General features: G+C 37.9%; 1 protein-coding gene across 1 annotated transcript; it reads right to left on the reverse strand.

Moving 5' to 3' along the window:
- Positions 1-997: 997 nt before the first annotated feature.
- On the reverse strand, positions 998-24,400 carry ELMOD2 (ELMO domain containing 2). Its single transcript, XM_052655052.1, has 8 exons — positions 24,259-24,400; positions 22,961-22,989; positions 17,786-17,883; positions 15,939-16,068; positions 13,373-13,506; positions 11,249-11,317; positions 10,284-10,417; positions 998-1,143 (listed from the first exon to the last, which is right to left on the reverse strand). Exons 1-8 carry the CDS (start codon positions 24,398-24,400, stop codon positions 998-1,000), a joined length of 882 nt encoding a protein of 293 aa, XP_052511012.1.
- Positions 24,401-27,264: the final 2,864 nt, after the last annotated feature.

Raw genomic sequence — 27,264 nt, forward strand, 5'->3', positions numbered from 1 at the left:
GAAACGTGGTGGTGTCAAAGCAAAGAGAAGCGAGACTCAACAGTGAGTAAAATCAACCGACATCGCTTAACTGAGATCTTTAAAAGGCTTGGTTTTTCTCTTGCTAAAATTCGAAGACAGCTTTATTGAAATAGCACCTGTTCTTTGAGTATAATCAAGATTTTCTTAGCAGAGCATCTCTTTTCATAAACGTACACTGACAGAGAGGCCTCATAAAAGCCCTCACACCAAGCACTAAAATTTCTTCTCTGTAGCTGATAAAAAAGCAAATTCTGAAAATGAGAAGATGTCTTTAAAGCTTTAGAATTACACTGTGATATTTCAAAGTGTGTTATTTAAAAACAAAAGAGCTAATCACTAATACTGCATTCTCTCCTTACCTATTACATGAAATAATCAGAGAAACCAAGAAGCCCATAATTCTGTCTTCTCTGACAAAGAGCGTCTCTCTATATGCTCCTGTGGCTCCTATGAGACAATATTGTGACGTGTGATCAAGATGCAAAAAAGGAGAACCATGACGAACTAGTCTGTTAATTAACTTACAAATAAAATAAGGCAAAGGAAGAAAAGACCATTTCCAGACTAAAAACCAAAAACTCTTAACAGAGCTTTGAAAAGATACCAACTTGATAGTTATAACACATAAAAATGAAAACTGACTTTTACACATTTTAATCAATCAATTTAACAAAAATTGATTTGTACCTGATTTGTACTTTTACACTGAATGGGTTAAGTCCCAAGCTCCAAACTGTGGCAGTTCATGTGACTCTACAGAGGGGATCTTTGGAAGATAAGGTACCTTTGGAGGACAGTGTATTAACAAGTGTAAACATACACTGATTGTCCACTAGCTTTCTTAAATAGAATTTCTGAAATATTTTTGTAGGAAATTATATATAACGTGTGTAATTGATCAGATAATTTCTGTTACAACATATAAATTCTGTTGTGTGTGCAAAATGTGGTAGAAATAGAAGATACTACGGATGACTCATATTTTTAAAGTAAGTGATACATTACAATCCAGTAAGAGTCCTTTAATCTTTTCATGAAACTTCTCTCTGTACACGTTGAAATACATAATGCTTTCTGGCTTTTCCTCAAACCAAAACTTGTCAAATTCATACACAAGATAACCTGCAGTTAAAAAAAAACACATAAATATAGTGCTCAATAACAAAATCACACCCAACCATCTCATTTTAAAAGTGTATAACCATTCTTTAAATTCCATATTAGGATTCAATAAGCAGAAACCATCTTTAAGAGAAACCTGAGGAACTTTATAAGAAATATTTTTGTATGTTCAAAATAAATATCAACTGCAATAAGATATTTAGAGTACATTTATTCTTTGTCTCAAAAAAGTCAACAAAGTCTTCAAATTTAGATACTATCAAAAGATACCCTGAGAATAGGGAGCGAAGTTATCTCCAGAGACCCATGAAACAGAAAAATGAAAGTACAAGAAAATGTCAGGCATGGATACAGTACAAAAAAAGCTGTGTTTTCTACTAGATTTATAAGTGAGTTACTTTTACTTTTTTCAAAGAACTATCAAGCACCTTCTCTTTTTGAAAAGAATACATGAGCACCAAATGGGCTTAATATTTTTGTTTTTTAATATCCTCATTACAATAGCCAAATTAACACTCAAAATGTTAAAAGTATTTAATGAAGATGAACATGTACATAGACATATTTACAACAGCAAAATATGTGAATTTAAAACTGCTCCTAAACCCTATTTGGACTCAACCAGATGCATGTATTTAATTACTTAGCAAATGCTACTATGGCCGTGGCCCTGCGCTCATTCCCTCTCACAGCAATCCTATGAGCCAGCGTTGTGCTGTTCCCATTTTTCTGCAGAGGAAACAGAGGTGCAGAGAAGGTAAACAACTTGCCCAAGCCACAGTGTGCAAGTGGCCCCTGTTATTTTATAAATCAGACTTGCTTTCCACCAGCATCTCACCCCCCGCTTCTGAAAGGCTGTTCAGATAAACGGGGGAATATAGCCAGTAACTTTACACGAAAGAGTGGCTACACTATCACAAATTGCATAGTATGCAATGACTGTAAATTCCATTTTAAAACATTAGTCATAAAGCAAACAATAACAGACAAGAAGCACAACACTTCAACAGTGAAATATCATTTCATAAGAAGGTCAGCTGAAGAAAGAGTTCAGATTAATCCCTGGATAACAGACTTTTGTCAGCCAGGGTATGTGACAGAATCAAAGAATAAGGCTTCTTTGAGCAGAGAGACACCATCTGCTTCCTGTTCCCAAGAGACAAGCTGAGAATGGTGAGCTTGTAATTATTTTTAACTAATATTTTACATCTTTCATTCAAAATTTATTCTGTGTATACATTAGCACAATAGTACATCTACTCATCCATATATAAATTGAGTATGTGTTCTCCCGCACCCTACCCCCAATATCAAATAGGGATGTGCAATCAGAAACTTTGGAGATTTAATGCTCCTGGTAGCATTAAAAGTCAGACATCCAACTGAATTTTATAGAACACAGCTTGTTTTAGTATTTCTGGCTATCGGGTTTTAGCTACTTACCACAGCTTTAAATTGCTTTTCCTTACCTATTCAAATGACTATATAGTCTAGAAGCAACTGCTCAAGGGTAAAACACTAGTAGTTTCTGTTTCAGAGTGAGGTGGTTACAACGTAAACTGGTGTCAGAAAGAGACTGACTCAAAAAACTGAGGCTGTAAGTTGACTTGATGAGACACAGGCAACGGCAAGAGATGGTACCAAAATTCTAGGAGCTGACAGGCCCATAGGTAGCATAGGACTCCTAAAGCCTGGCAGAAAGGGACAGAAAAGAGTTGTTTCTATAAAGCAACGTACCCACTCTACTGTCCATTGACTCCAGGAGTTTAAAACACCAGACTTGATGGAAATGCCACACAACATTTCCAGACTTACAATTCCCCGTATGCTTCTACTGTCCCTAACCAAAGCTGCAGGGGCACTTGAGGTTTTCCCACAGGGATTAAAAATAGGAGAACCGCAGGAACAGGAATTAACTGGTATGAAAGATGTTACTGGGGTGATACAAATGTAAACCAGATTATGGTGACAGTTGCACAACTAAGTAAATTACTAAAACTCTCTGAACTGTACACTTAAAACAGGTGAATTTTCTGGTATATGAATTACACCTCAATAAAGCTATTAAGGGTCATAACCTTTTTATTATACAAATTTAAGAGTTAACTTTTGGGAACCTCCAAACCAATGGTTGGTGACTTCCCAGGATGACGGTGACTAGGTGCTTACATGTTACATATACAAATAGTGACAACAGAACTAAGAAGCTAATTACCACTTGCTGCTTCCAGTCTTGTGCACGGAAGGTGCTAACAACAAAATGGCAGAAGGGACAAGGAGAGTGGAGACAGACACAGATCACAGGGAAATAAACAATGTGAAAGCCAGTCTTTTTATATAGTTCTTTCTTTTAGATAGAAACTAGGACCTTGGAACTGACTTGTGCAAATGAATTTGGCTCAATCTCCCAACAAAGAAAGGTATGTATGTTCAAAAGATAAGGTTTCAAACTATCTTCCAGTTAGAATACGCTTCTTCTAATAAGAGCAGAAAATTGGATTAAAGATTTACTGAGCATGGCCCCATCCACCAGAACAAGACTCAGTTTCCCCTTCAGTCAGTCTCTCCCATCAAGAAGCTTCCATAAGCCTTATCCATCAGATGGCAGACAGAATGAAACCACAATCACAAAAAACTAACCACACTGATCACATGGGCCACAGCCTTGTCTAGCTCAGTGAGACTATGACCCATGTCCTGTAGGTTCACCTGAGACAGACAGGTCACGGTGGAGAGTTCTGACAAAATGTGGTTCGCTGGAAAACAGAATGGCAAACCACTTCAGTATTCTTGCCTTGAGAACCCCATCAGTTCAGTTCAGTTGCTCAGTCGTGTTCGACTCTTTGCGACCCTGTGAGCCGCAGCACGCCAGACCTCCCTGTCCATCACCAACGCCCAGAGTTTACTCAATCTCATGTCCATCAAGTCGATGATGCCATCCAGCCATCTCACCCTCTGTCGTCCCCTTCTCCCGCCTTCAATCTTTCCCAGCATCAGGATCTTTTCAAATGAGTCAGCACTTCACATCAGGTGGCCAAAGTATTGGAGTTTCAGCTTCAACATCAGTCCTTCCAATGACACCCGGACTGATCTCCTTTAGGATGGACTGGTTAAATCTCCCTGTAGTCCAAGGGACTCTCAAGAGTCTTCTCCAACACCATAGTTCAAAAGCATCAATTCTTCAGTGCTCAGCTTTCTTTATAGTCCAACTCTCACCTCCATACATGACCACTGGAAAAATAATAGCCTTGGCTAGAAGGACCTTCGTTGGCAAAGTAATGTCTCTGCTTTTTAATAGGCTGTCTAGGGTGGTCATAATTTTCCTTCCAAGCATCTTTTAATTTCATGGCTGCAGTCACCATCTGCAGTGATTTTGGAGCCCAAAAATATAAACTCAGCCACTGTTTCCACTGTTTCCCCATCTATTTCCCATGAAGTGAGGGGACCAGATGCCAGGATCTTAGTTTTCTGAATGCTGAGTTTTAAGCCAACTTTTTCACTTTCCTCTTTCACTTTCATCAAGAGGCTCTTTAGTTCTTCTTCACTTTCTGCCATAAGGGTGGTGTCATCTGCATATCTGAGGTTATTGATATTTCTCCAGGAAATCTTGATTCCAGCTTGTGCTTCATCCAGTCCAACATTTCTCATGATGTACTCTGCATATAAGTTAAATAAGCAGGGTGACAATATACAGCCTTGACGTACTCCTTTCCTGATTTGGAACCAGTCTGTTGTTCCATGTCCAGTTCTAACTGTTACTTCCTGACCTGCATACAGTTTTCTCAAGAAGCAGGTCAGGTGGTCTGGTATTCCCATCTCTTTAAGAATTGTCCACAGTTTGTTTTGATCCACACAGTCAAAGGCTTTGGCATACTCAATAAAGCAGAAGTAGATGTTTTTCTGGAACTCTCTTGCTTTTTCGACGATCCAGAAGATGTTGGCAATTTGATCTCTGGCTCCTCTGCCTTTTCTAAATCCAGTTTGAACATCTGGAAGTTCATGGTTCACGTACTGCTGAAGCCTGACTTGGAGAATTTTGAGCATTACTTTGTTAGCGTGTGAGATGAGTGCAACTGTGCGGTAGTTTCAGCGTTCTTTGGCATTGCCTTTCTTTGGGATTGGAATGAAAACTGACCTTGCCCAGTCCTGTGGGCACTGCTGAGTTTTCCAAATTTGCTGGCATATTGAGTGCAGCGCTTTCACAGTGTCATCTTTTAGGATTTAAAACAGCTCAACTGGAGTTCCATCACCTCCACTAGCTTTGTTCATAATGATGCTTCCTAAGGCCGACTTGACTTCACATTCCAGGATGTCTGGCTCTAGGTGAGTGATCACACCATCGTGATTATCTAGGTTGTGAAGATCTTCTTTGTACAGTTCTGTGTATTCTTGCCACCTCTTCTTAATATCTTCTGCTTCTCTTAGGTCCATACCATTTCTGTCCTTTATTGTGCCCATCTTTGCATGAAATGTTCCCTTTAACCCCATGAGAACCCCATGAACAGTATCAAAAGACAAAAATATAGGACACTGAAAGATGAACTCCCTAGGTTGGTAGGTGCCCAAAATGCTACTGGAGATCAATGGAGAAAAAACTCCAGAAAGAATGAAGAGATGGAGCCAAAGCAAAAACTACACCGAGGTGTGGATGTGACTGGTGAGGGAAGTAAAGTCTGATGCTGTAAAGAGCAATATTGCATAGGAACTTGGAATGTTAGGTCCATGAATCAAGGCAAATTAGAAGTGGGAAACAGGTGATGGCAAGAGTGAACATAGACATTCTAGGAATCAGTGAACTAAAACGGACTGGAATGGGTGAATTTAACTCAGATAACCATTATATCTACTACTGTGGGCAGGAATCCCTCAGAAGAAATGGAGTAGCCGTGCATAGTCCAAAATGCAGTACTTGGATGCAATCTAAAAAACGACAGAATGATCTCTGTTTGTTTCCAGGGCAAACCATTCAATGTCACATTAGTCAAAGTCTACGCACCAACCACTAATGCTGAAGAAGCTGAAGTTGAATGGTTCTATGAAGACCTATAAGACCTTCTAGAACTAACACCCCAAAAAGATGTTCTTTTGCATTATAGGGGACAGGAATGCAAAAGTAGGACATCAAGAGATACCTGGAGTAACAGGCAAATTTGGCCTTAGGAGTACAGAATGAAGCAGAGCAAAGGCTAACAGAGTTTTGCCAAGAGAACGCACTGGACATAGCAAACACCCTCTTCCAACAATATAAGAGAAGACTCTACACATGGACATCACCAGATGGTCAATACCGAAATCAGACTGATTATATTCTTTGCACCCAAAGATGGAGAAGTTCTATACAGTCAGCAAAAATAAGACCGGAAGCTGACTGTGGCTCAGATCATGAACTCTTTATTGCCAGATTCAGACTTAAATTGAAGAAAGTACTGAAAACCACTAGACCATTCAAGTATGACCTAAATCAAATCCCTTATGATTATACAGTGGAAGTGACAAATAGATTCAAGGGATTAGATCTGACAGAGTGCCTGAAGAACTATGGATGGCGGTTCGTGACACTGTACAGGAGGCAGGGATCAAGACCATCCCCAAGAAAAACAAATGCAAAAAGGCAAAATGGTTGTGTGAGGAGGCCTTACAAATAGCTGTGAAAAGAAGAGAAGCAAAAGGTAAAGGAGAAAAGGAAAGATATTTGAATGCAGAGTTCCAAAGAATAGCAAGGAGAGATAAGAAAGCCTTCCTCAGTGATCAGTGGAAAGAAATAGAAAGACTAGAGATCTTTTCCACTAGAATGGGAAAGACTAGAGATTGCTTAAGAAAATTAGAGATACCAAGGGAACATTTCATGCAAAGATGGGCACAATAAAGGACAGAAATGGTATGGACCTAACAGAAGCAGAAGATATTAAGATGAGGTGGCAAGAATACACAGAACTGTACAAAAAAGATCTTCATGACCAGATAACCCATGTGATCACTTACCTAGAGCCAGACATCCTGGAATGTGAAGTCAAGTGGGCCTTAGAAAGCATCATTATGAACAAAGCTAGTGGAGGTGATGGAACTCCAGTTGAGCTGTTTTAAATCCTAAAAGATGACACTGTGAAAGCGCTGCACTCAATATGCCAGCAAATTTGGAAAACTCAGCAGTGCCCACAGGACTGGGCAAGGTCAGTTTTCATTCCAATCCCAAAGAAAGGCAGTGCCAAAGAATGCTGAAACTACCGCACATTTGCACTCATCTCACACGCTAGCAAAGTAATGCTCAAAATTCTCCAAGCCAGGCTTCAGCAGTATGTGAACTGTGAACTTCCAAATGTTCAGGCTGGATTTAGAAAAGGCAGAGGAGCCAGAGATCAAATTGCCAACATCTTCTGGGTCATCGAAAAAGCAAGAGAGTTTCAGGAAAACATCTACTTCTGCTTTATTGAGTATGCCAAAGCCTTTGACTGTGTGGATCAAAACAAACTGTGGACAATTCTTAAAGAGATGGGAATACCAGACCATCTGACCTGCTTCTTGAGAAATCTGTATGCAGGTTAAGAAGCAATAGTTAGAACTAGACATGGAACAACAGACTGGTTCCAAATCGGGAAAGGAGTACATCAAAACTGTGTATTGTCACTTTGCTTGTTTAACTTATATGCAGAGTACATCATGAGAAATGCTGGACTAGATTAAGCACAAGCTGGAATCAAGATTTCCTGGAGAAATATCAATAACCTCAGATACGCAGAAGACATGACATTTATGGCCAAAAGAGAAGAAGAACTAAAGAGCCTCTTGATGAAAGTGAAAGAGGAAAGTGAAAAAGTTGGCTTAAAACTCAGCATTCAGAAAACTAAGATCCTGGCATCCGGTCCCTTCACTTCGTGGCAAATAGATGTGGAAATAGTGACAGACTTTATTTTTGGGCTTCAAAATCACTGCAGATGGTGACCACAGCCATGAAATTAGAAGATGTTTGCTCCTTGGAAGAAAAGCTATGACCACCCTAGACAGCATATTAAAAAGCAGAGACATTACTTTGCCAACGAAGGTCCTTCTAGTCAAAGCTATGGTTTTTTAAGTAGTCATGTATGGATGTGAGAGTTGGACTATAAAGAAAGTTGAGTACCGAAGAATTGATGCTTTTGAACTGAGGTGTTGGAGAAGACTCTTGAGAGTCCCTTGGACTGCAAGGAGTTCCAACCAGTCCATTCTAAAGGAGATCAGTCCTGGGTGTTCATTGGAAGGACTGATGTTGAAGCTGAAACACCAGTACTTTCCCACCTAATGCGAAGAGCTGACTCATTAGAAAAGACCCTGATGCTGGGAAAGATTGAAGGCGGGAGGAGAAGGGGATGACAGAGGATAAGATGGTTGGATGGTATCACCAACTCAGTGGACATGACTTTGAGTAAGCTCTGGGATTTGGTGATGGGCAGGGAAGCCTGGCATGCTGCAGTCCATGGGGTCACGACTGAGCAACTGAACTGAAGTGAATAAGAGCAGAACCTTAACTAAGACATTAAAGTCAATTCTGAGGGGGAAACTTTTGTGTAAAAGATGAGTATATGTGTGTCTTTATGTGTGTGTGTTTGCTTGAAATGTTTCAAGAAATTTGAAAAACATTAGCTTCACTGCTTCCTGGATGATTCACAGGTCTTATGGATCTGACTGATAAAAACAAAGCAACTGAGAAGGTCCTCTAACGACTTTGCCACCTCACGTATTACTTTGATGATCTTCCTAGTCAGGAGCCAAAGAAGATGCTGGTATTGAAAGCACCATAAGCAACACTATCCAAAGATGCTCCAGTTACCCCTCTATGGGGAAAAATATTGGACAGAGTTCATTTTGTCCTTCATTCCCACTTGTCACTCTAACACATTCACTTAAATATGGTAAAATGCTGGGGGGGGCGGGTAGTTTTTTGGTTGTTTATTTTCCTATTTGTTTTTGTGTTCAACAAGCAGCATTATACAAGCACATATTCATAGAGAAGACAAATAATCTGGAGACAGCTGGCCAAGTTCCAGGAGTTTCAGCCCTTTGCACAAAGTCAATGAGAGGTTTAGGAGAAGAAACCAAACAAAACTAGAGGAGGGAAAAACAGTTTTTCAGTAACAAGATGAAAGAAAATGACTAAATTTTCATTTTAAATAACTATACTTTCAATGTGGAGATCTAGAAGAGGGCTGTGACTGAAAGACTAGGGAAAAGGCTATGACAGTAACCTAGTAACAAAGTAACGCTACAGTTACAATGGGACAGAAATAGGTGGAAAATCCAAGAGAAATTTAGGGAGGAGACAAACCTGGACATTAGGGATTAGTAAAGGCAGGGGAGGTTATGGCAATGGAGACCGGGATGGCTCCGCTGAGAATGGATGAAGATGTTACGATCTGGACTCTTAGTATCTAAGTAGTTTCCTATAACCTATATCCTATCTAAAGACACAAAAAGATCAAGAAAAAGGAGAGTGTGAAGCCAGGCTAAATCTGAATTCTTGGCTTCTGAGCAGTATCTTCAGAAGATGTGTTTATTCACCTTAACCCTTCAAGATTCAAATATCATTAAAATAAAAGTTAAAGGACCAGTTACAACTGTTACATGACTGTTATATAACTGCTTTAGGTAGAGTTACTAGATAGCCCCAACCTAATACAAAAAAAACCTGGTCTTGAAATAAGGGGTGTATGCGTGTGAAACATTCCTTTAAACTTTCTTACAAGAGTAACCAAATGATTTATCTGTCCTTGATTCAACAGCATTCATTAACCACTACATAAGAAGAAAAATTCATCTGTAGTTGACTGGAAAATGAATGTCTACAGAAAAACTGCATAAATACAAAATTTGCATACATGTCAAAAAACTGTCTCACTGAATTTTTTACATCAGCAAATAGATAAACTGAAGTACAAAATACTCTTAGAAACCCATATTCCATTATCTTGTTTTTCAAAGATACTAAACAGTAAAATGACAAATACACATTATATATTTGATCAAGGTAGTATATTCTATATTACATATAGAATATTACATATTAAGTGTGTGTATACATACACACACTTTATATACATACACACACTTTACTAAGGATTTAAAATTTTTTTTAGAAACATCTACTTTTAACTCATTTCAATACTCACAATAAAACTGGTGAAAGTGTTCCATTGTTGGTATACCAGGAACAAAGTTGTAGAGGTGAAACTTCAAAGCTTCACTCTTCAGTAAGCTATAAGCCATCTCTGTAAGATTGATTCCAACTATTGCATAAGAATACCTATGTCAGAAACATTACCAGTTATCCCAGCTAGCCAAATAGTTCATAAAGAAAATTTTAAACTATGCAAGGAATTAGTAAAATGTTACTCTGATTAATTTCTAACACAGTATTGATTTTAAAATAATTTCTACATATTAAGAAAGTAAACCAGAATTGATTAAACATTTTTGTTCTTTAGAGCCTACTGATTTTTTGGATCTAATCTAAAACATGAAAATAAAACTCTGGTCACATGAATATCTAAAACCAAAATCCTTTTTAAAAAATCCAAAAGAGTACTACATACACCCTTATTGATTTCTAAAATACACTGGGTAATCTGATAGTTTCTCCATTATCAGGGTATTTATTTTTATGATGTAATACTGTTATCAATATAATGCTTATACAAAGATAGGTATCATTGAAATATAAAAATAAATAATGATAAAGCTAATAATTGCAAAGAATCGGACACAACTTAGCAACTGAACAACAACAAAGCTATAATGTCAATTTACATTTTACTTCACAAGTTTCAAAGTTATTTCTCATTTTCCTATTCCTATTTCAAACCTATTTCCCATTCTCATTTTCAAATCTTCCTCAGAAAAATTTTAAAAGGTCCTTATTTCCATTTTATAAACTATATCTTGTGATAAAAATAACTGAAATACATACAAAATTGGTTTATGATCACATATATTAAAATAATGTCATGCAGTATTATTTATAACGTTCTTATTAACTAAAATAATCTAGAAAAATACCCTGAAATACTTTCAAATTCAGATCTTCTAATTAACTTAAATTCAAGAGTTTACAGTTTCTTTAATATATCCAGCTTACCCTAATTTTGGATGATTTGAACGGGAAAGAATCTGATGAGCTTCACTGGTGTAATTTTCACTGAAATATCTGAAAAAGTTTAAGAAAAGTAACAAAATTAACATGCCATTCAAACTGAAGATACCCAGAAGCAATTTTAAAAGCTACTGTCAAAATGACAGTCCTATTGCCAAAAGTACCCCAATCTCCATCTCAGATCCTTTAGTGACTCTGAGATGCTTCTCAATCAAAACTTAATTCTGAGCCATCAGGCCTATCTAGTATAGGATATAGGTCCTTCGCTAGATTTTGAAGTATTTTGACAAAAAAATGATCCAACAAGAGATTTTTAAAATCTATCTTGAGGAAAATTTAGAGTTCTGTCTGTTCCACATTTCTTATAAAATAGTCGCTGTCCACCTCTTGGGACACTCCCTTTCACCTGAGTTCATTCCTTCTGTTGTGACTTGAGTCCGTACTGCTTAATGCCATTGTCAATGCAATCAGAAGAAAGTCAATAGCCTTCCTTTTGCTTAAAAACCGAACAAAAACAAAACCCTCCTTGATGAGTGGTATAACCAAAATACCGGCCATAAAACAGAAGTATTAGCAGGTACAGAAGAGAAATATATAAAGGCCCATACATCCTGTTGGTGTATACCAATGCATCCTCTTTTGAGTTCTTATAGACCAAATCTTATAGAGAAGTCAGAGCTAATTTTATATTTTCAACCATTTCTAGTACATCAATGGCCATCAAACAATATATCTGGATCTCAGCCATTTTTCAAATTAGTATCTACTAGCTCTAAATAGAGTAAAAATATCTGCAAATTATTTAAAGGTCTATCAGAATCCCTTACCACAGAACTGAATCAACTCTTATTAAATTATTAAGTTTTAAGCTAAATTATCTTCTGACAAGTGCTGAAAATCTTGATTTCTGAGGAAATGAGCCAAAAGCAAGGTTACTCAGCAACAGTTAAGAAAGGAAACTTCAGAAGAAGGTATATCTAACTGAACTCCAATTATCTGTGTAGTTTACAAGTACCAAGAAAAAAAGATGGACTTTAAAGGCTAGAAACAAAAGATCTACGTGTTCTGAACAATAATAAATTTTAAAATATTTTAGAGTTTTCCCAAGTGAAAACAAACTGCATTTATTCTACTTAAATTCAAGTTTCTGTTTATCAAAGTGAAAAATTGGCAATCTCATTTTTTGTAATTATTATTATCATTATTTTTCAGACTTTTGTGCTTTAGTTTTGAAAAGTAGACATAAGGAACTTTCCTACTCATAAATTTAGGTATTACAGAAAATTAAATACTTTTGTTACTGGAAAAAAACCTGTAAATATCAAAGCTGTACTATAACTTCTATTTTCCTCCCAAATAGCCTTATCCATATTGATCTAGACATTTTTTCTCAATAGTAACATAAATTAGCTCAGTTTGGGGATTAATTCTTTCACAGTAACAATTATATGAACTTTGTTATGGTTAGGGTTCCCACCCTAGGCATTTTATAAGCCTATAAATCACTACTCAAGGACAGGCCCAAACACTAGAATATCTCTAGTGCACATTCATATCCATATTAATCTTCCAGGTTAATTTCTAAAATGAGTTGGTTATCAATTCTGATTTTAGTTACATATTTTGAGATTTCACATATATGCCCAAGCATTAATATTAAAAAAGAGAAACAAGAGAGAATTCATATAGGCTGTGAAAGGTCAAGGATTTAGATCACTTGTCACAGATGGTGAAGAATAAGTGTGAAGAGACTTTATTTTCATCTTGTGTGCTTGTATTTCCTAAAATGGAATCAGAGAGCCAAGAAGGAAGAGGCAAAAAGATAAAAAGAGTAGGAAAAGAGTACATACAATTCCTTAAATGGTATCAGAAAGGTAGGAAGAGAAAGAGGAAAAGTTGGTAAAGAAATCACACACACACACACAGACAAAGCATATGGCCAACATCTTCAAATTTTTGCCAGCATATTAGTAAATACTAATAGCACAGCAGCTACTAAAATTCAGAGATAATATGAAACAACCAAATTAATTCTTACTAAAACTTAACAAGATTGGAGATTACACGGAATTTCATTTAGAGAAGAAAAGAAAGTTTATTTTCACTTACACAAGATTGATTAATCCAAGTATGCCCATGCCTCTGAAGTCTGTTTTGGGATCATCACCCTGGAAACCAATGTCAGCCCACTGCTTGGAGATTCTAGCCTTCAACTTTTTCGTGGGCATTAGAAGATTCCAAAGCTGTATAAACATGCTTCCATATTACAAACAATAGTGATGCTCTTAATTACCAAGACATTTTCCTTCTCGCAGGTGACATACTGGTAAGCTGAATGCTTTCAATTAAACTACTTTTGTAGACAAATCACAGGCTCAACAAAGACTTTAGAGAACGTTTCAGTTATCCTAAAAAATGTAGCACACTTATTCCAATGTAAAAGATTGATATAAAGAACGACAGATTTTGAAAAGGTTAACAAATACACAGAAATCTGAAACAATAAGATGGCTTTACTTACTCAGAAATACATATACACTGGACTTGGTAAACTGCTTCCTTAAGGAACACAGTCCTAGACACTTGGCCCTTGCCTCAAACACTATATTCTTAAGTAGGCTTTATTCTAATGGCGGGTGATTGGTCCCTAGTCAGAAGGAATACAAGTCTGAGATAGGGAGGGGATCATGGAGAAATAATACCAATAACATTAAAACCTATATGATCATTATTTTTACAAATTTTCATAGTTTTAAAAGAAAAAAAGTATGACTTGTCTGTAAGTACATATATTTCTCAAGACTGAGGATTTAAGAACAGCTATCAACTATTGGATAGCAACAAACTAATCAACGCAAACTAAAGTTTAAATAAAAAAATCAGTCATTTTCCAAATCCAACACCACAAGTCATCAAACAAAACAGACTTACAAAAGTTGATAAGAAAGTTTGTGAAAACTTGCAAAACAGAAATACTTGCATTTTTTTTTCCATTTCACTATCATTTCAGGCATTGTTGATAAAGGACTCCTAATGAAAGGAGTATCCTGTTACCTAGAATGAAATGTGAAGACTTTGTGACCTTACTGTAAGACAGGGTCAGGACGCTGGCCCTGAAGCTAAGATAGTCATCAGACTGGGTTTTCTCTGGTCTCTCCTCTCATCACTAACACATGCACCTGCTCACCTTAGCGTCTCTCCGTGAGCTCAGCAAGCATTTGATTAAGCCAAGAGTGAGGCCCACAACGACGTGGTGAGAGGCAAGGTAAGACCACTAGTATTCTACATTTACTCTGGGTAAATATAAAGTTTCTGCGTTTCACTCCTGGGGATTGTGCTTTCATAGGCCAACGTGGAACTGTGGATTCTAAATGTTAAAACACTGGTTAACTTTAGCGAAGGTGGCCCTTAGACTGCACTTAAAGAGGCATGGATCTCCTCAGCCCCTGACCCTGCTGAGGAGAGGGTGTGAGGCTGGGTGATTCACTGCCAGCCACTGGCTCTTCACCTTTCAGTAAGTTTCATGATGAATCACAAAGATGAAAATTCCCCTGACTAAAATGCGAGGACTTGGGTCTTACGCCTCTAAAGAGAAGATACGGTGAAGAGAGGGTCTGAAGTTATGGGAATGATGATGATGAGAAGGTTATAAAGAGCAGTCTAGCCTCAGTGAGTGCCAGGCACTAACTATACTAACACCTGAAACATAAAAACTCAACCCGCAGCAAAAGTCTTTTGAGTAGTTTTATTATCCTCTTTGCCAAAATCAAGTTTTATTTTTAAAGTTTGGTGAAGTGCATATTTGTACTCTTTCTGAAAACAAGGAAAAAGAGCTATTGTTTTTAAACTTGTCTCTTACTTAGATACTCTCTTACTGGAATGATGTTTCTTTCCACAGCACTTTTAGTTTATAACTAAACACCAGGTGCTCTGTGCTGTCTTCCCTAACTTTAAACATTAAAAAATACAATCAGAATAGATGCAGTGGATGGGCAGGTGACTCATTTTTGTTTCAGAACTGATCATTCTAAGACCTTCCTGAAGGAAATGACTTCATCTTCTCTAGGCCCCAGAACTAAACTCATCCCTCAAACAAAAGTACTAAAGTAGATGATTTGGAAAGCTTGCTCCAGGTCTAATCTCTAATTTTGGCACTGCACCGGCCTTATATACTTCTACCAGAAATAAAAAATAGGAAGGTTCTAAGTAGATTTCTTTATTCCCTTAATTTTTAAATCTATTGTGGCAATATTCAGCATGTTTCATAAATCCCCAAAGATCTGACATAATGAGCTGAAAAGGGACCTCCATGTTCACAGTTTGAGAGGAAGCTGAAAAAATGCCTAATTTATATGAGAAATTCTATAAAACGTAGGGGGGGAAAAAAGTCTGAAGCTTGTGGACTCATATTTCTCAGTTGAAAAGATCTCCCTTTTTAAGTTTATGATTTATTTCAGAATTTAAAAAACATTAAAATAAAATTTGAATATCTTATTGCTTATCAGAAAATTACAAAAATAGTTAATGAAAAATCTTTCACCAGCATGATTACATTTTCTAAGAGGCAAAGAAATCAGATACCTGTGTAAGCCTCTAGACGTTGCACACAGGCCTTACTATCTTAAGCCTGATTTATTTTCCAGTGTCACTCCAAAACAGAATGCCAAAAACTTACCTTGATAAGCAGCTTTTCATGTTGCAGGTTATCAGAATCATACGGCTTTTTTCTCACACTTTCTACATCCAAATAGAGCTGTTTGTAACCGGATATCTGTAGTAAGCATGCCTTCATGCAGATTTTAAAACTGAAAATGACAAAAATTATCATTTTTAAAAAACATATCTTCCTACCACAATAAAGTAACACCTTCCATAGCCTGTGGTTCATATGTCTATTTAGAAAGCAATTTTTAGTTTTCAGCTGCATACAATAAGCATCAAGAGCCTCTGAAAACACAAAACATACAAAGTATCACGTAGGATAAGATAGAACAAGGCCTAGAGAGAGAGCAAGACACGTAGGAAAAGCAAACTCTGCAAACTGTAAAGTGTGCAAATCCTTCATTTGTTCACTTCTTTTCACATTTCCTCTGTACAGTCTCACACATTTCCCAATTTTTATTGCTCAATATTAACAGCAGACCTGGTTTCCCAAGGATGAAACAACACACATCGGCATGACAGGTTCTCCCAGTTCTCCAAACACAACAGCTTATCTTCCCTGAAGAAGCATGCTCCTTCTCAACTCAGTCTCTCAATCTATCCATGGAATCACTAAGCTAGTTCCCCAAGCTAGAATGCTCTGAGTTCTGACACTCCTCTCCATCAAAAACACATCGAAAGGTCCCCAAGACCTTCTCCTTTCTGGCTCTGAAATGTCCTTTAAAGCCCCCATCATATATCTGTTTAACCTGGTATAGTTATGGCTTCATCATCTCTTGTCCAAATGACTCAGTTTCTTGTTTTGTCTTTATCCCTTCTACCAGCCTCCTATATCCTCAAACTTACCCTCCATCTTCCTAAAATACATATCTGATCATGAAGCTTGTTCGCTTAAAAAAAAAAAAACAGAGGACAAACCCAAGTTTTTCAGTGTGGCGCGTGAGCCTTCTTGCAGCGTGTCTCTGACCTCGCACCCACTCGCTTCTCCAGCCTCTGCTCTGTGTCTATCCAACGCTCTGGCCGCAAAGGGCTCCCTCTTATTGCCAGATCCTCAAGGGCTCTGTGCCTTGTAGCCTCCTTCTCTGCATGCAATGTCCTCCCCGACCCACTCAATGAGGTTCAGCTCAAACGTTCCCTCTTCCGTGGAATTACCAGCACAGTTCCTGTACCTTTCCCTGTTTCCTCAATATCCATATAGAAAATACCAAATGAAGAAAAAATTGCTAAATATTTACTACCTCAATAAACTAGTGTTGAGAACACAAAACTGGAATAAGTCAAGTCCTTCTCTTATGGAACTCAGAGTTCATCTGGGGAGGAGCAAGAGCAAATCAGTGACTACATGACAGTGGGTTAACTGTGTAATAGAGGACCTTCCTGGGGGAGGGTGGAGGAACTGCATTTCGAAAGACAAAGAAGGACACAGGTGCTGAAGTTACATTTAACTTTGGGAAAGTAATGGTAAGCCATTTTAGAGAAGGCAGATGATAAATTGGCAATAGTACTGGACTGGGACCCAGTGCGTGAGTGAGTGACGTCGCTCAGTTGTGTCCAACTTTTTGCGACCCCATGGATTGTAGCCTACCAGTCTCCTCTGTCCATGGGATTTTCCAGGCAAGAGTACTGGAGTGGGTTGCCATTTCCTCCTCCAGGGGATCTTCCCGACCCAGGGATCGAGCCCGGGTCTCCCACACTGAAGCAGACACTTTACTGTCTAAGCCACCAGGGAAGTCCTGGGACCCAGAGATACTTGGACGATTTTCACAAACCTTTCACCTCTAATGTTTCACAACTTTCTGTGATCTTTAACCCCACAGGATGTAAGCACATGATAAATGAGAATACTGTAAAAACACACACCTGGCATCCTTCTCAGGGTTAATATTCTTTTCCTTCATTATATCTTCTACACATCTGTCCACTTCACTCTGAACAACAAGTGTAGCTTTCTGTAAAACCTATTTGTGTGAAAGAAAGCTGTATGAGAAAAATCTTATAGCTGGGGAAAAAAAGGAATATTTTCAAAAGGGCAAAAGCGCTGTCTTTTTATTACTGAGTTCTAAAAAGTTCTTTACTGGATATAAGTCCTTAATCAAATATATGTGCTGTTTTTCTGTGGCTTGCCAATTCATTTCTTTAAGGCGTTTTTGATAACGTTTTTATTGTGATGAAGTATAATTTTTCGATTTTTTTCTTAAATGGTAATGCTATGTCTTCTCTAAAAGAAACTTCTGCTTAACCCATGGTAGAAGATGTATATTCTCCTATGGTTTCTTTGAGAAGGCTTAACATATTAAATATAGGTCTAAAGTCCATACCTAATTAATTTTCACAGGAAGAGAGTGATAGGAGCCGCCCCACCTCCCACCCTCCCAATTTGGTTCCAGGTGTCCCTGCACGTTACTGGTTTTCCAATACTTTGCTGATCTCACTGAATTGCTTTAGTATTCTTTTTAAAAATTACATACGGCCTATTTCTGTTCTCTCACCTGTTATATTTATCTCTTTGCCTAGAAAGTCTTGGAAGTCAGACAGTACATGTCTTTTAACTTTGTTCTTTGAGAAGACTATTTGGGCTATACTAGGTCCCATAAAACTCTGTATCCGCTTTAAATGAGCTTGCCACTCCCTTCAAAAATAACTTGATGGGATTTTGACTGGAATTGCACTGAATCCACAAGTCAGTTTGGGGATTGGCATCATAACAATATTGACTCTTCTAATCAATGAATACAGTATATCTTTCCATTTTAAGTTTTCTCAGGAAAAGGAGTTGTAATGTGGAAGTCTTACACAGCTTTCATTAAATTTATCCCTGAGTATATGCTACTGTAAGTGGAATTATTCTCTTTTTTGTTTCTAAGACGTTTATCTTAACATATAGAAACATACTATGTCCTATGACATTGCTAAATTCATTTACTAATAATGCTAGTAATTTTTAGATTTCTTAGGATTTTCTATACTCATAAACTATGCCATCTGTTAATAAAGACAGTTTATTTCTTTTCACTCGTTATGTCTTAGATTTATTTTCTTTGCCTTACTACACTGCTTAGGTCTTCCAGCACAATGCTGGATAAAAGGAGAGTAAACATCCTCATTTTTTCCCAACGGAGCATGCAAAGCATTCAATATTTCAGTGTTGTATATCATGCCAGCCTTTAATATGATGATGAAGTTCCTTTTATTCCTAGTTAGTTGACTGTTTTTGACCATGAATGGGTATTAAGTTCTGTCACAACAGTTTTTTAAATATCTACTGAAATGACCATATTTTCCTGATTTACTTTGTTAATGTAGCAAGTTACATTCACTGACTTTGAAAACATTATTTTTATATATTACTGCTTCCATATTAACATCTCTAGTCTTAAAACAATCATGTGGCTATTAATACCTTCCTTTTACAATGAGTAACTTGCACAAAGTCAAAGAAAGTGACAGAATCTGAACTTAAGACTTTTTTCATAGAAATAAAAAAGTAGAGCAAGTTAATGGAAATATCACAAAATCAGAAATCAATTTTACTCTACAAAGTATGGATAAATGAAGTATACAAATGAGATACAAAACACACCATAAATTGTATGTCTAAACTGATGGGACTTTGCCCATTAGCTTATTGACAAGTTTACACTAGATTTACAACTTTAAGAAAACAAAGCTCCTGTAATTTAATTCAGTAAGTATTTAACCACCCACTTGTTGACCATTTCTTTTTAGTATGCTCTTGAAAACACAATGAGCAATTTTCAAATAATAAAATCTTAAGAATACAATTTTAATGTGTAGTTCTCTAGTGAACTTTAGTAGCCAGTAAAGGAGATAAAGATAACGAACATTTTATTTTCTTTAAACTTGCAACTACTACCTTAAAGCTTCCAGACACTTCACCTCAGCCCACCTTACCTCTTACATCTCCAGATGCCTGTTTATAATTACATTAGATTTTGTTCTTTACTTCCTGTTTCGTATCCCAAAGACCCTGATGGAATGTTGACCATACAGCAATCACACAAATCTTTGCTCAAGGATTTGACCAAGGCTCTAGAATTCTTAAAAAGTAACGTCTTACATACAGTCTCACTTAATTCGGGCATAATTTTACAACACATGAAATCCCACTAGCAAATTCCATGACTCAAAATGTTAAAATCAATTTTAGTAATAATAGTTACACAGACAGATCTGTGAAAGAGAGTTCCCCGTTCCAGAATCTCTCCAGATGTTCATCCACAATTTATGATGCTGTTACTTCATAAAACAGTGTTCCAAGTTATTAAAGGAACTATATGGGTGGATAGGTACAAACACATTTTTAGAATCAGCAATTTGGTAACACTCTAGATCCCTACAGTCTCATTAAAGAAGGAGAGAAAGAGATTCTGAACAAAATAAGATTCTGTAAGATTCTGAACAAAAAGGTAGGACTCTGCACTGCTCCCCACCACAATATTCATTCATGTATGAATTATACTGACCATTTATAAATAAAAGACTATATTAGTAAAGCACCTATTTTATAGGTTACTCTGCAACATTAAACAGTGTCCATTTTCTTTCTGGCATGAATCAGGAACTCATATCAGTATCATTAGACACTAGTAGCAAGTCAACATTGTTTGACCCTAAACTCTAGATCCACATTGTACATCACGACCAAATACAAACATATATGAATATCTAAAAAAGTTATAGATGGATAGTGACAGTGAAGTAGCTCAGTCGTGTTTGACTCTGTGACCCCATGGACTATAACACGCCAGGCTTCCCTGTCCATCACCAACTCCTGAAGCTTACTCAAACTCATGTCCATCGAGTCGGTGATGGCATCCAACCATCTCATCCTCTGTCATCCTCTTCTCCTCCCACCTTCAAATCTTTCCCAGCATCAGGATCTTTTCAAATGAGTCAGTTCTTTACATCAGGTGGCCAAAGTATTGGAGCTTCAGCTTCAGCATCAGTCCTTCCAATGAATATTCAGGACTGATTTCCTTTAGGATTGACTGGTCGGATGTCCTTGCAGTCCAAGGGACTCTCAAGAGTCTTCTCCAACACCAAAGTTCAAAAGCATCAATTCTTTGGTGCTCAGCTTTCTTTATAGTCCAACTCTAACATCCATACATGACTACTGGAAAAACCATAGCTTTGACTATAAAGACCTTTGTTGGCAAAGTAATGTCTCTGCTTTCTAATATGCTATCTAGGTTGGTCATAGCTTTTCTTCCAAGGAGCAAGCATCTTTTAATTTCATGGCTGTAATCACCATCTGCAGTGATTTTGGAGCTCAAAAAAGTAGTCTCTCACTGTTTCCCCATCTATTTGCCATGAAGTGATGGAACCAGATGCCATGACCTTAGTTTTCTGAATGCTGAGTTTTAAGCCAACTTTTTCACTTTCCTCTTTCACTTTCATCAAGAGGCTATTTAATTCTTCTTTACTTTCAGCCATAAGGATGATATCATCTGCATATCTGAGGTTATTGATATTTCTCCAGGCAATCTTGATTCCAGCTTGTGCTTCCTCCAGCCCAGCATTTCGCATGATGTACTCTGCACATAAGTTAAATAAGCAGAGTGACAATATACAGCCTTGACGTACTCCTTTCCCGATTTGGAACCAGTCTGTTGTTCCATGTCCAGTTCTAACTGTTGCTTCTTGACCTGCATAAAGATTTCTCAGGAGGCAGGTCAGGTGGTCTCTTATTCCCATCTCTTTAAGAATTTTCCAGTTTGTTGTGATCTACTATGTTATTCAAACAAGAGTCTAGGTGACCCACACTCTACCTCTGCCACACCAACAAATCTATATTCAGAGGGAAAAACTGTGAACAACTATAGAGAAATACAGCATGTGTTAGACTGAATAATCAGCCCCTATTTTTCATTCTCATGTAACTGAATTATATACCCACATGTCTAACATGGGTTTATGGTGAGCAGAATGTGTTTCTCCATCCCTTGACTTGGGCTTGGCCACGTAACTTATTCTAGGCATGTTAATGACACAGGACACAAGAAAACTTAAAATATATTTGTGTGGTTGGAGCTCCAACAATTCACTATGAATCAATCTGGATTCTTTTCAATCTGGATCCCAGAATGAGATAACTGGAACAGACCTGAACTTGGTACCAGCTTGAGGAAGAGCCTGTCCAGTCGGCCCACAGATATATGAGCAAGAAATAACTAACTTTGGTATATGTCACTGAGATTTTATAAGTCTGTTACACAGAAGACTCTTAAAAGAGTCCCTTGGAATGCAAGGAGATCAAGGCAGTCAGTCCTAAGGGAAATCAACCCTGAATATTCATTGGAAGGACTGATGCTGAAGCTCGAATACTCTGGCCACCTGATGTGAAGAGCCAACTCACTGGAAAAGACTCTGATGCTGGGAAAGAGTGAAGACAAAATGAGAAGTGGGTGGCAGAGGATGATGGTTGGATAGCATCATTGACTCGATGGACATGAATTTGAGCAAACTGTGGAGATAGTGGAGGACTGAGGAGCCTGGTGTGCTACAGTCCATGAGGTGACAAAGAGTTGGACACAATTTAGCGACTAAACAACAACAATACAGCAGTAGCTGACTAATCAATAGCATGAGTAATAAAACGTGACTTATTTTGGACTAAAAGGTTTTCTATTGAAAACCCAAGTAACTATCCAAACCTATCCTAAGGACACAATCTATGAGAAGGCTTTCCCCCTAAACACTTTGCTTTCCTACAGGTTACCAAGTTTTGAGGTAAAATAAACAAGCAAAACCTCAGAACAGAACAAATTATTCAAATACTTCTTTGTGACAAGTATTGTACGCTTCCCCCCTCCTCACACACACACAAAGAGAAAAAAGTGTTTTAAAAAATAGAATACTACTTCTTAAGTGGGAAAACTTCACACAATACTCTTTACAGCAAAGACTCTTCTAGTAGTACACTAAAAATAATTAACTCTAAAACTGAGACATTCTTTTAAAGAAAAACTATCTCCAAGTTAACTTTCTAGTATTATTACCTCGATATGATCCTACCTTATTCTTGGAGTATGTCAAGGAATTTTCTGAAAAGAAGCAGAAGAATATTATTACTTAAATACTGTTTGTGAATTACTCTATAAACAAATATTATAAATACCAAGAAAATAACAAATTATTTTAATAGCTCTAGATGATACAATAATTTTTACATGTTTTCCTTATCAAGAGGTACTTTGCTCTCTTCAGAGAAGTCAAAAGGGCAACTCTTAAGATCAACCAAGAATTTAAGTCAGTCAGAAAGTTGTGAAAAATCTTAGGAAGTAATTAAACTTTAGTCATCTAGATGCCCTGAGGTTCCCTCCCTGACCGTCTGCCATTCTTGGTCTTGGCTACCAACACCCCCCCTTCAAATCTAACAGGGGTGGATTTCTTAGTTGAAGTGCACTTGTTCAACACAAAAGAGGTTTTGGTTAAGTCATGATTTTCCGATTTAACACCTCGAACATGAAGTGCAGTCCATCCCTGGTCTGCCTTACTCTGGTCAAAGAGAAATGACCTCAGTCACACTTCTCACTCATCTGTGTTCTAATTTAAAGTAATATTTTCAATTTAGCATGGAAAGCTGATCAATTTTAGAAGGTTCTAGACCAGCACTGTTCAACAGAAATATAATGCAAGCCCAAATGTGAATCATGTATGTTCACATTTAACATTTACATCTTAGCATTTTCTAGTAGCCATATAAGAGTAACAGAAACTGGTAAAAGTAACATTAATATATTTTAACCCAATGATCCAAAATATCACTTCAACATACAATGAATATAAACAATTATTAGCGAGACACCTTTACATTCTTTGTTCACATAGTCTTTGAAATCCAGCATAATTTTATACCTCTGCACATCTCAATTCAAACCAGCCACACTTCAAGTGTTCAACAGCCACGTGTGGCTATTGGCTACACAGTATGACAGAGCAGATTTCCAGTCTAATGACCTTTCTTAGGGATTACCAGATTGTTCTTTCATGAACTGCACTGAGAGATTAAGACTGAAGGATGCTGAATGTAAAAACGGATCTCCTTTACTCAAGTGAAAATTACCAAGGGGTGATAGTAGTAGAGAGATTTTTTTTCTAGAAAGAAGGTTGCAAGCATAATCTAAGATACAACTGATGAATTAAACAATTGTTTCTTTTTCCATAAAATCAGTTTTAGAGTTAGAAGGATTCAAAGATCATGAAACAGATTAAGTGATTTGATCATGATACGCAAGAGCATCTGTCACTATCAGTACTGAGAAAAACAGAATCTTCTTTGTTCCTAATCATTCTTTTTTGAAAACCATTACCTATCCTGTGCGTCCTTTGTGCACCTACATAGGTGTCAAAAATTCGCTGCAATTCACATTTTCCAGTCATCTGTCGTAAGAGCCATTTCATCCAAAATCGAAAAAAGTGCCCATAGAAGAACTCCCACAAAGCAATAAACATTTTTTTTCCCTGCAAAAGGAAATATGACAGGTTTAATGACCCTAAATTCGATTTTTTAAACGGGAAAAATCAGTTTATCCAACTCATTGAATCCCAAATTATATTGTTAATCCATCATGTCTGTTTTGTAGTAGTGTTAGGCATCTAAGAAAACAATGACAGGTGTAATATACGCCATTTATACTAATTAAATGATGCTGGTAAAACGGTATATTTACCTCTTTTAAACAACTAACTGTAAAAATCAAACTATTTACTTAGATTCAAGCTCTCGGTTCACTATTTAATTTCTTAGAGAATAGGGATCAACAGCCCAAGAACGAAAGAACCTCAGCTAAGCAACGATTAAATCAAGTACAGCATATATCAGAATTGTTTGCATAAGGAACAATTCTTCTTAACCCCGTGGATAACTGTTACATGTATCCCAGTCAGGTGATCCCAGCAAACAAAAACACTACATACAGCTTACAAATTGAAGTACAAAAGTTGAACACGGAGTAGATCACACCCTGGCTAACTGCTGATTTTCCATTCAACAGGTGAAGGGCAGAAATACTAAAAAGAGTGATAAACTACACCTTCGATAAAACTTAATCTTCATGCCCTAAGAAAAAAATCTTCGGTTCTTAAATGAAGCGGGGTCGGGTAAACGCAAGTCAGGAGGAGTTACTTAAAAACTAAAGAAAAAGCTCATCTCCTTCCTGGCTTAAATATTCCCACCGATACATCGTCTCCCGAGGGATTGTCAAATTCGAAATCCTCTCAAGTCAGCGCAGAATCTGTGCAATCAGAGAGGGGCTGAACTGTGACTTTAAAAAGAATCCATCTGGTCCGCGCTCATCAGAACAAAAGAAGCCGAACTGCCAAGCAGAGGGAACGCCAGCCTCGCGGCGCCGAAGCTCCCCAGCCCTTTGGGGGTCGCTGCGCCGCCGAACCCCCCTCCCGGAGTCTGGCCGAACCCAGCTCGCGCCCTGCCCGCGAAGTGGGAGGGAACGGCTCGCACAAAGCACCGCCGGCCCGGACGCCCACTGGACTTTCCGCAGGGCGCCACGGGGCTCGCGCGCCTCCAGCGAAGCCGCACCCAAGCAGCACCGGGCGAGAGGAAACAGACAGCAGCCACCTCAAGGGAGCGGAAGAACTAGGAGGAGCTGGAGCTGCCTCGGTTTCCCCAACTGCAAACTGCCGGCAACGGAAACGACGCTACTAGCCGTGCGCTCCCTGCAAGCACCGCGACCCGGAAGTCGGGGAGCGAAGCGGTGGGAACGCCTTCCCCAGGACACTGCCCGTCCCCGCCCCGCCCCACCGGCTTCTCCGATTGGCCCGAAATCCACCAATCGCGATCTCTGAAAGAATGACGCGCTGAGGGGCCCCGTCGCGCGTGCTCGGATGCTGGAGACGCCCGACAGTTGCCCTGACAACGGCTACCTCGCGGCGTGTCCCGCGTCAAAGATAGGTCTTTTGTCAGAGCGGCTCTGAAGACTTCGCTCTCCTTCAACTTCAGGTCAGTTGCACAAGTTCAAACCGTATACTACTCATAGATTCCAAGCACTGGAGAAGCGATGTGCTTTGTGTAACTTTCATAGCGCCAAGGTTACAAAAGCACTTTAACCTATATTTAGTCTTAACTCTGTGAAGTAACTAGCATTTTATGGATGAGGAAACGGAATTTATGTTGAATGACTTGCCCATGGCCACTAGCAGGAAGATGAGGAGAGCCCTGTACTCTGAATAAAGAAGTTTAGACCTTGTCCTTTCATGATAAATATCAAATCGTCAATTCATAGGACATTTATCCCTTAACTGGTGTTTATTTTTTCTTGAAAAAGTAATTTATGTACATGATTGTTTTTTTAAAATCCAACCTCAGACAATGTATTCATTAAGCAATCTGTTCATTGGCTGTTATGCACCAGGCAGTATTCCAAAAGGGAGTCATACACCAAATAAATGCAAACATTTAATATGTCAGGTGGTACTAAAGTAAAAGGGTATTAGGGAAAGGAAGGAGTGTTTTTACATACAGTGGAGTCCGGGCAGTCTCCGTGTTACGGTGCCACTTGAGTAGTGATCTAAGGGAAGTAAGAGGGAGAGAATCTGGAGGAAGAGTATTCTAGACTTAGAATAGCAAATGCGAAGGGCTTGAATCAGGAGCATACTTCATAAGTTGGAGGAATAGCAAAAGGACAGTATGGTTGGAGAAGAAAGACCAAGGGGAGAGTAAAATAGAAGTACAAAGGACAACTTATATTGAAAAATGACTTTTACCTACCCATGCACAACTCCTGGTCCCACAGCCCCTTGCTCGAAAGCAACCAGTATTAGTTTTTTATACCTTCAGGGGTATTCTATGAAAATGTGTGTGTGTGTGTGTGTGTGTATATATATATATATATATATATATATATATATAGAGAGAGAGAGAGAGAGAGAGAGAGAGAGAGGTATATATGATATTCCCTCCCTCCATCTCATTGTTAACACAGATTGAAGCAGCAGTACACACTGTTCCACACCTCAACCACATTTTTTTAAAAAGTGCTAATTGTAAAACAGTAGACATGTGAAGGGTGCATAAGTCATCATCCCTGACCCGTAGAAGCAACCAACTTGGTAATGAAATCTGGACATATACTATAATAATACAACATAGACTCAGATCTTGAAAGGAACTTAAAGATCATCTCAATGAATACTTTTTTTATTATACATAAAAAATATTCAAAAGGCAAAGTTACACAGCCAATCTGGCAAATTAAGATCTAGAAACAAACTTCTATTTCAGGGGTCTAGTATTACATAATACCTTCATATACTAGAGAGTGGGATAATTCTGTAGTACAATTATATAATTCTTTTACGTT

The sequence above is a fragment of the Budorcas taxicolor genome, chromosome 17 (assembly GCF_023091745.1).
Source record: "Budorcas taxicolor isolate Tak-1 chromosome 17, Takin1.1, whole genome shotgun sequence".
Taxonomy (NCBI): domain Eukaryota; kingdom Metazoa; phylum Chordata; class Mammalia; order Artiodactyla; family Bovidae; genus Budorcas; species Budorcas taxicolor.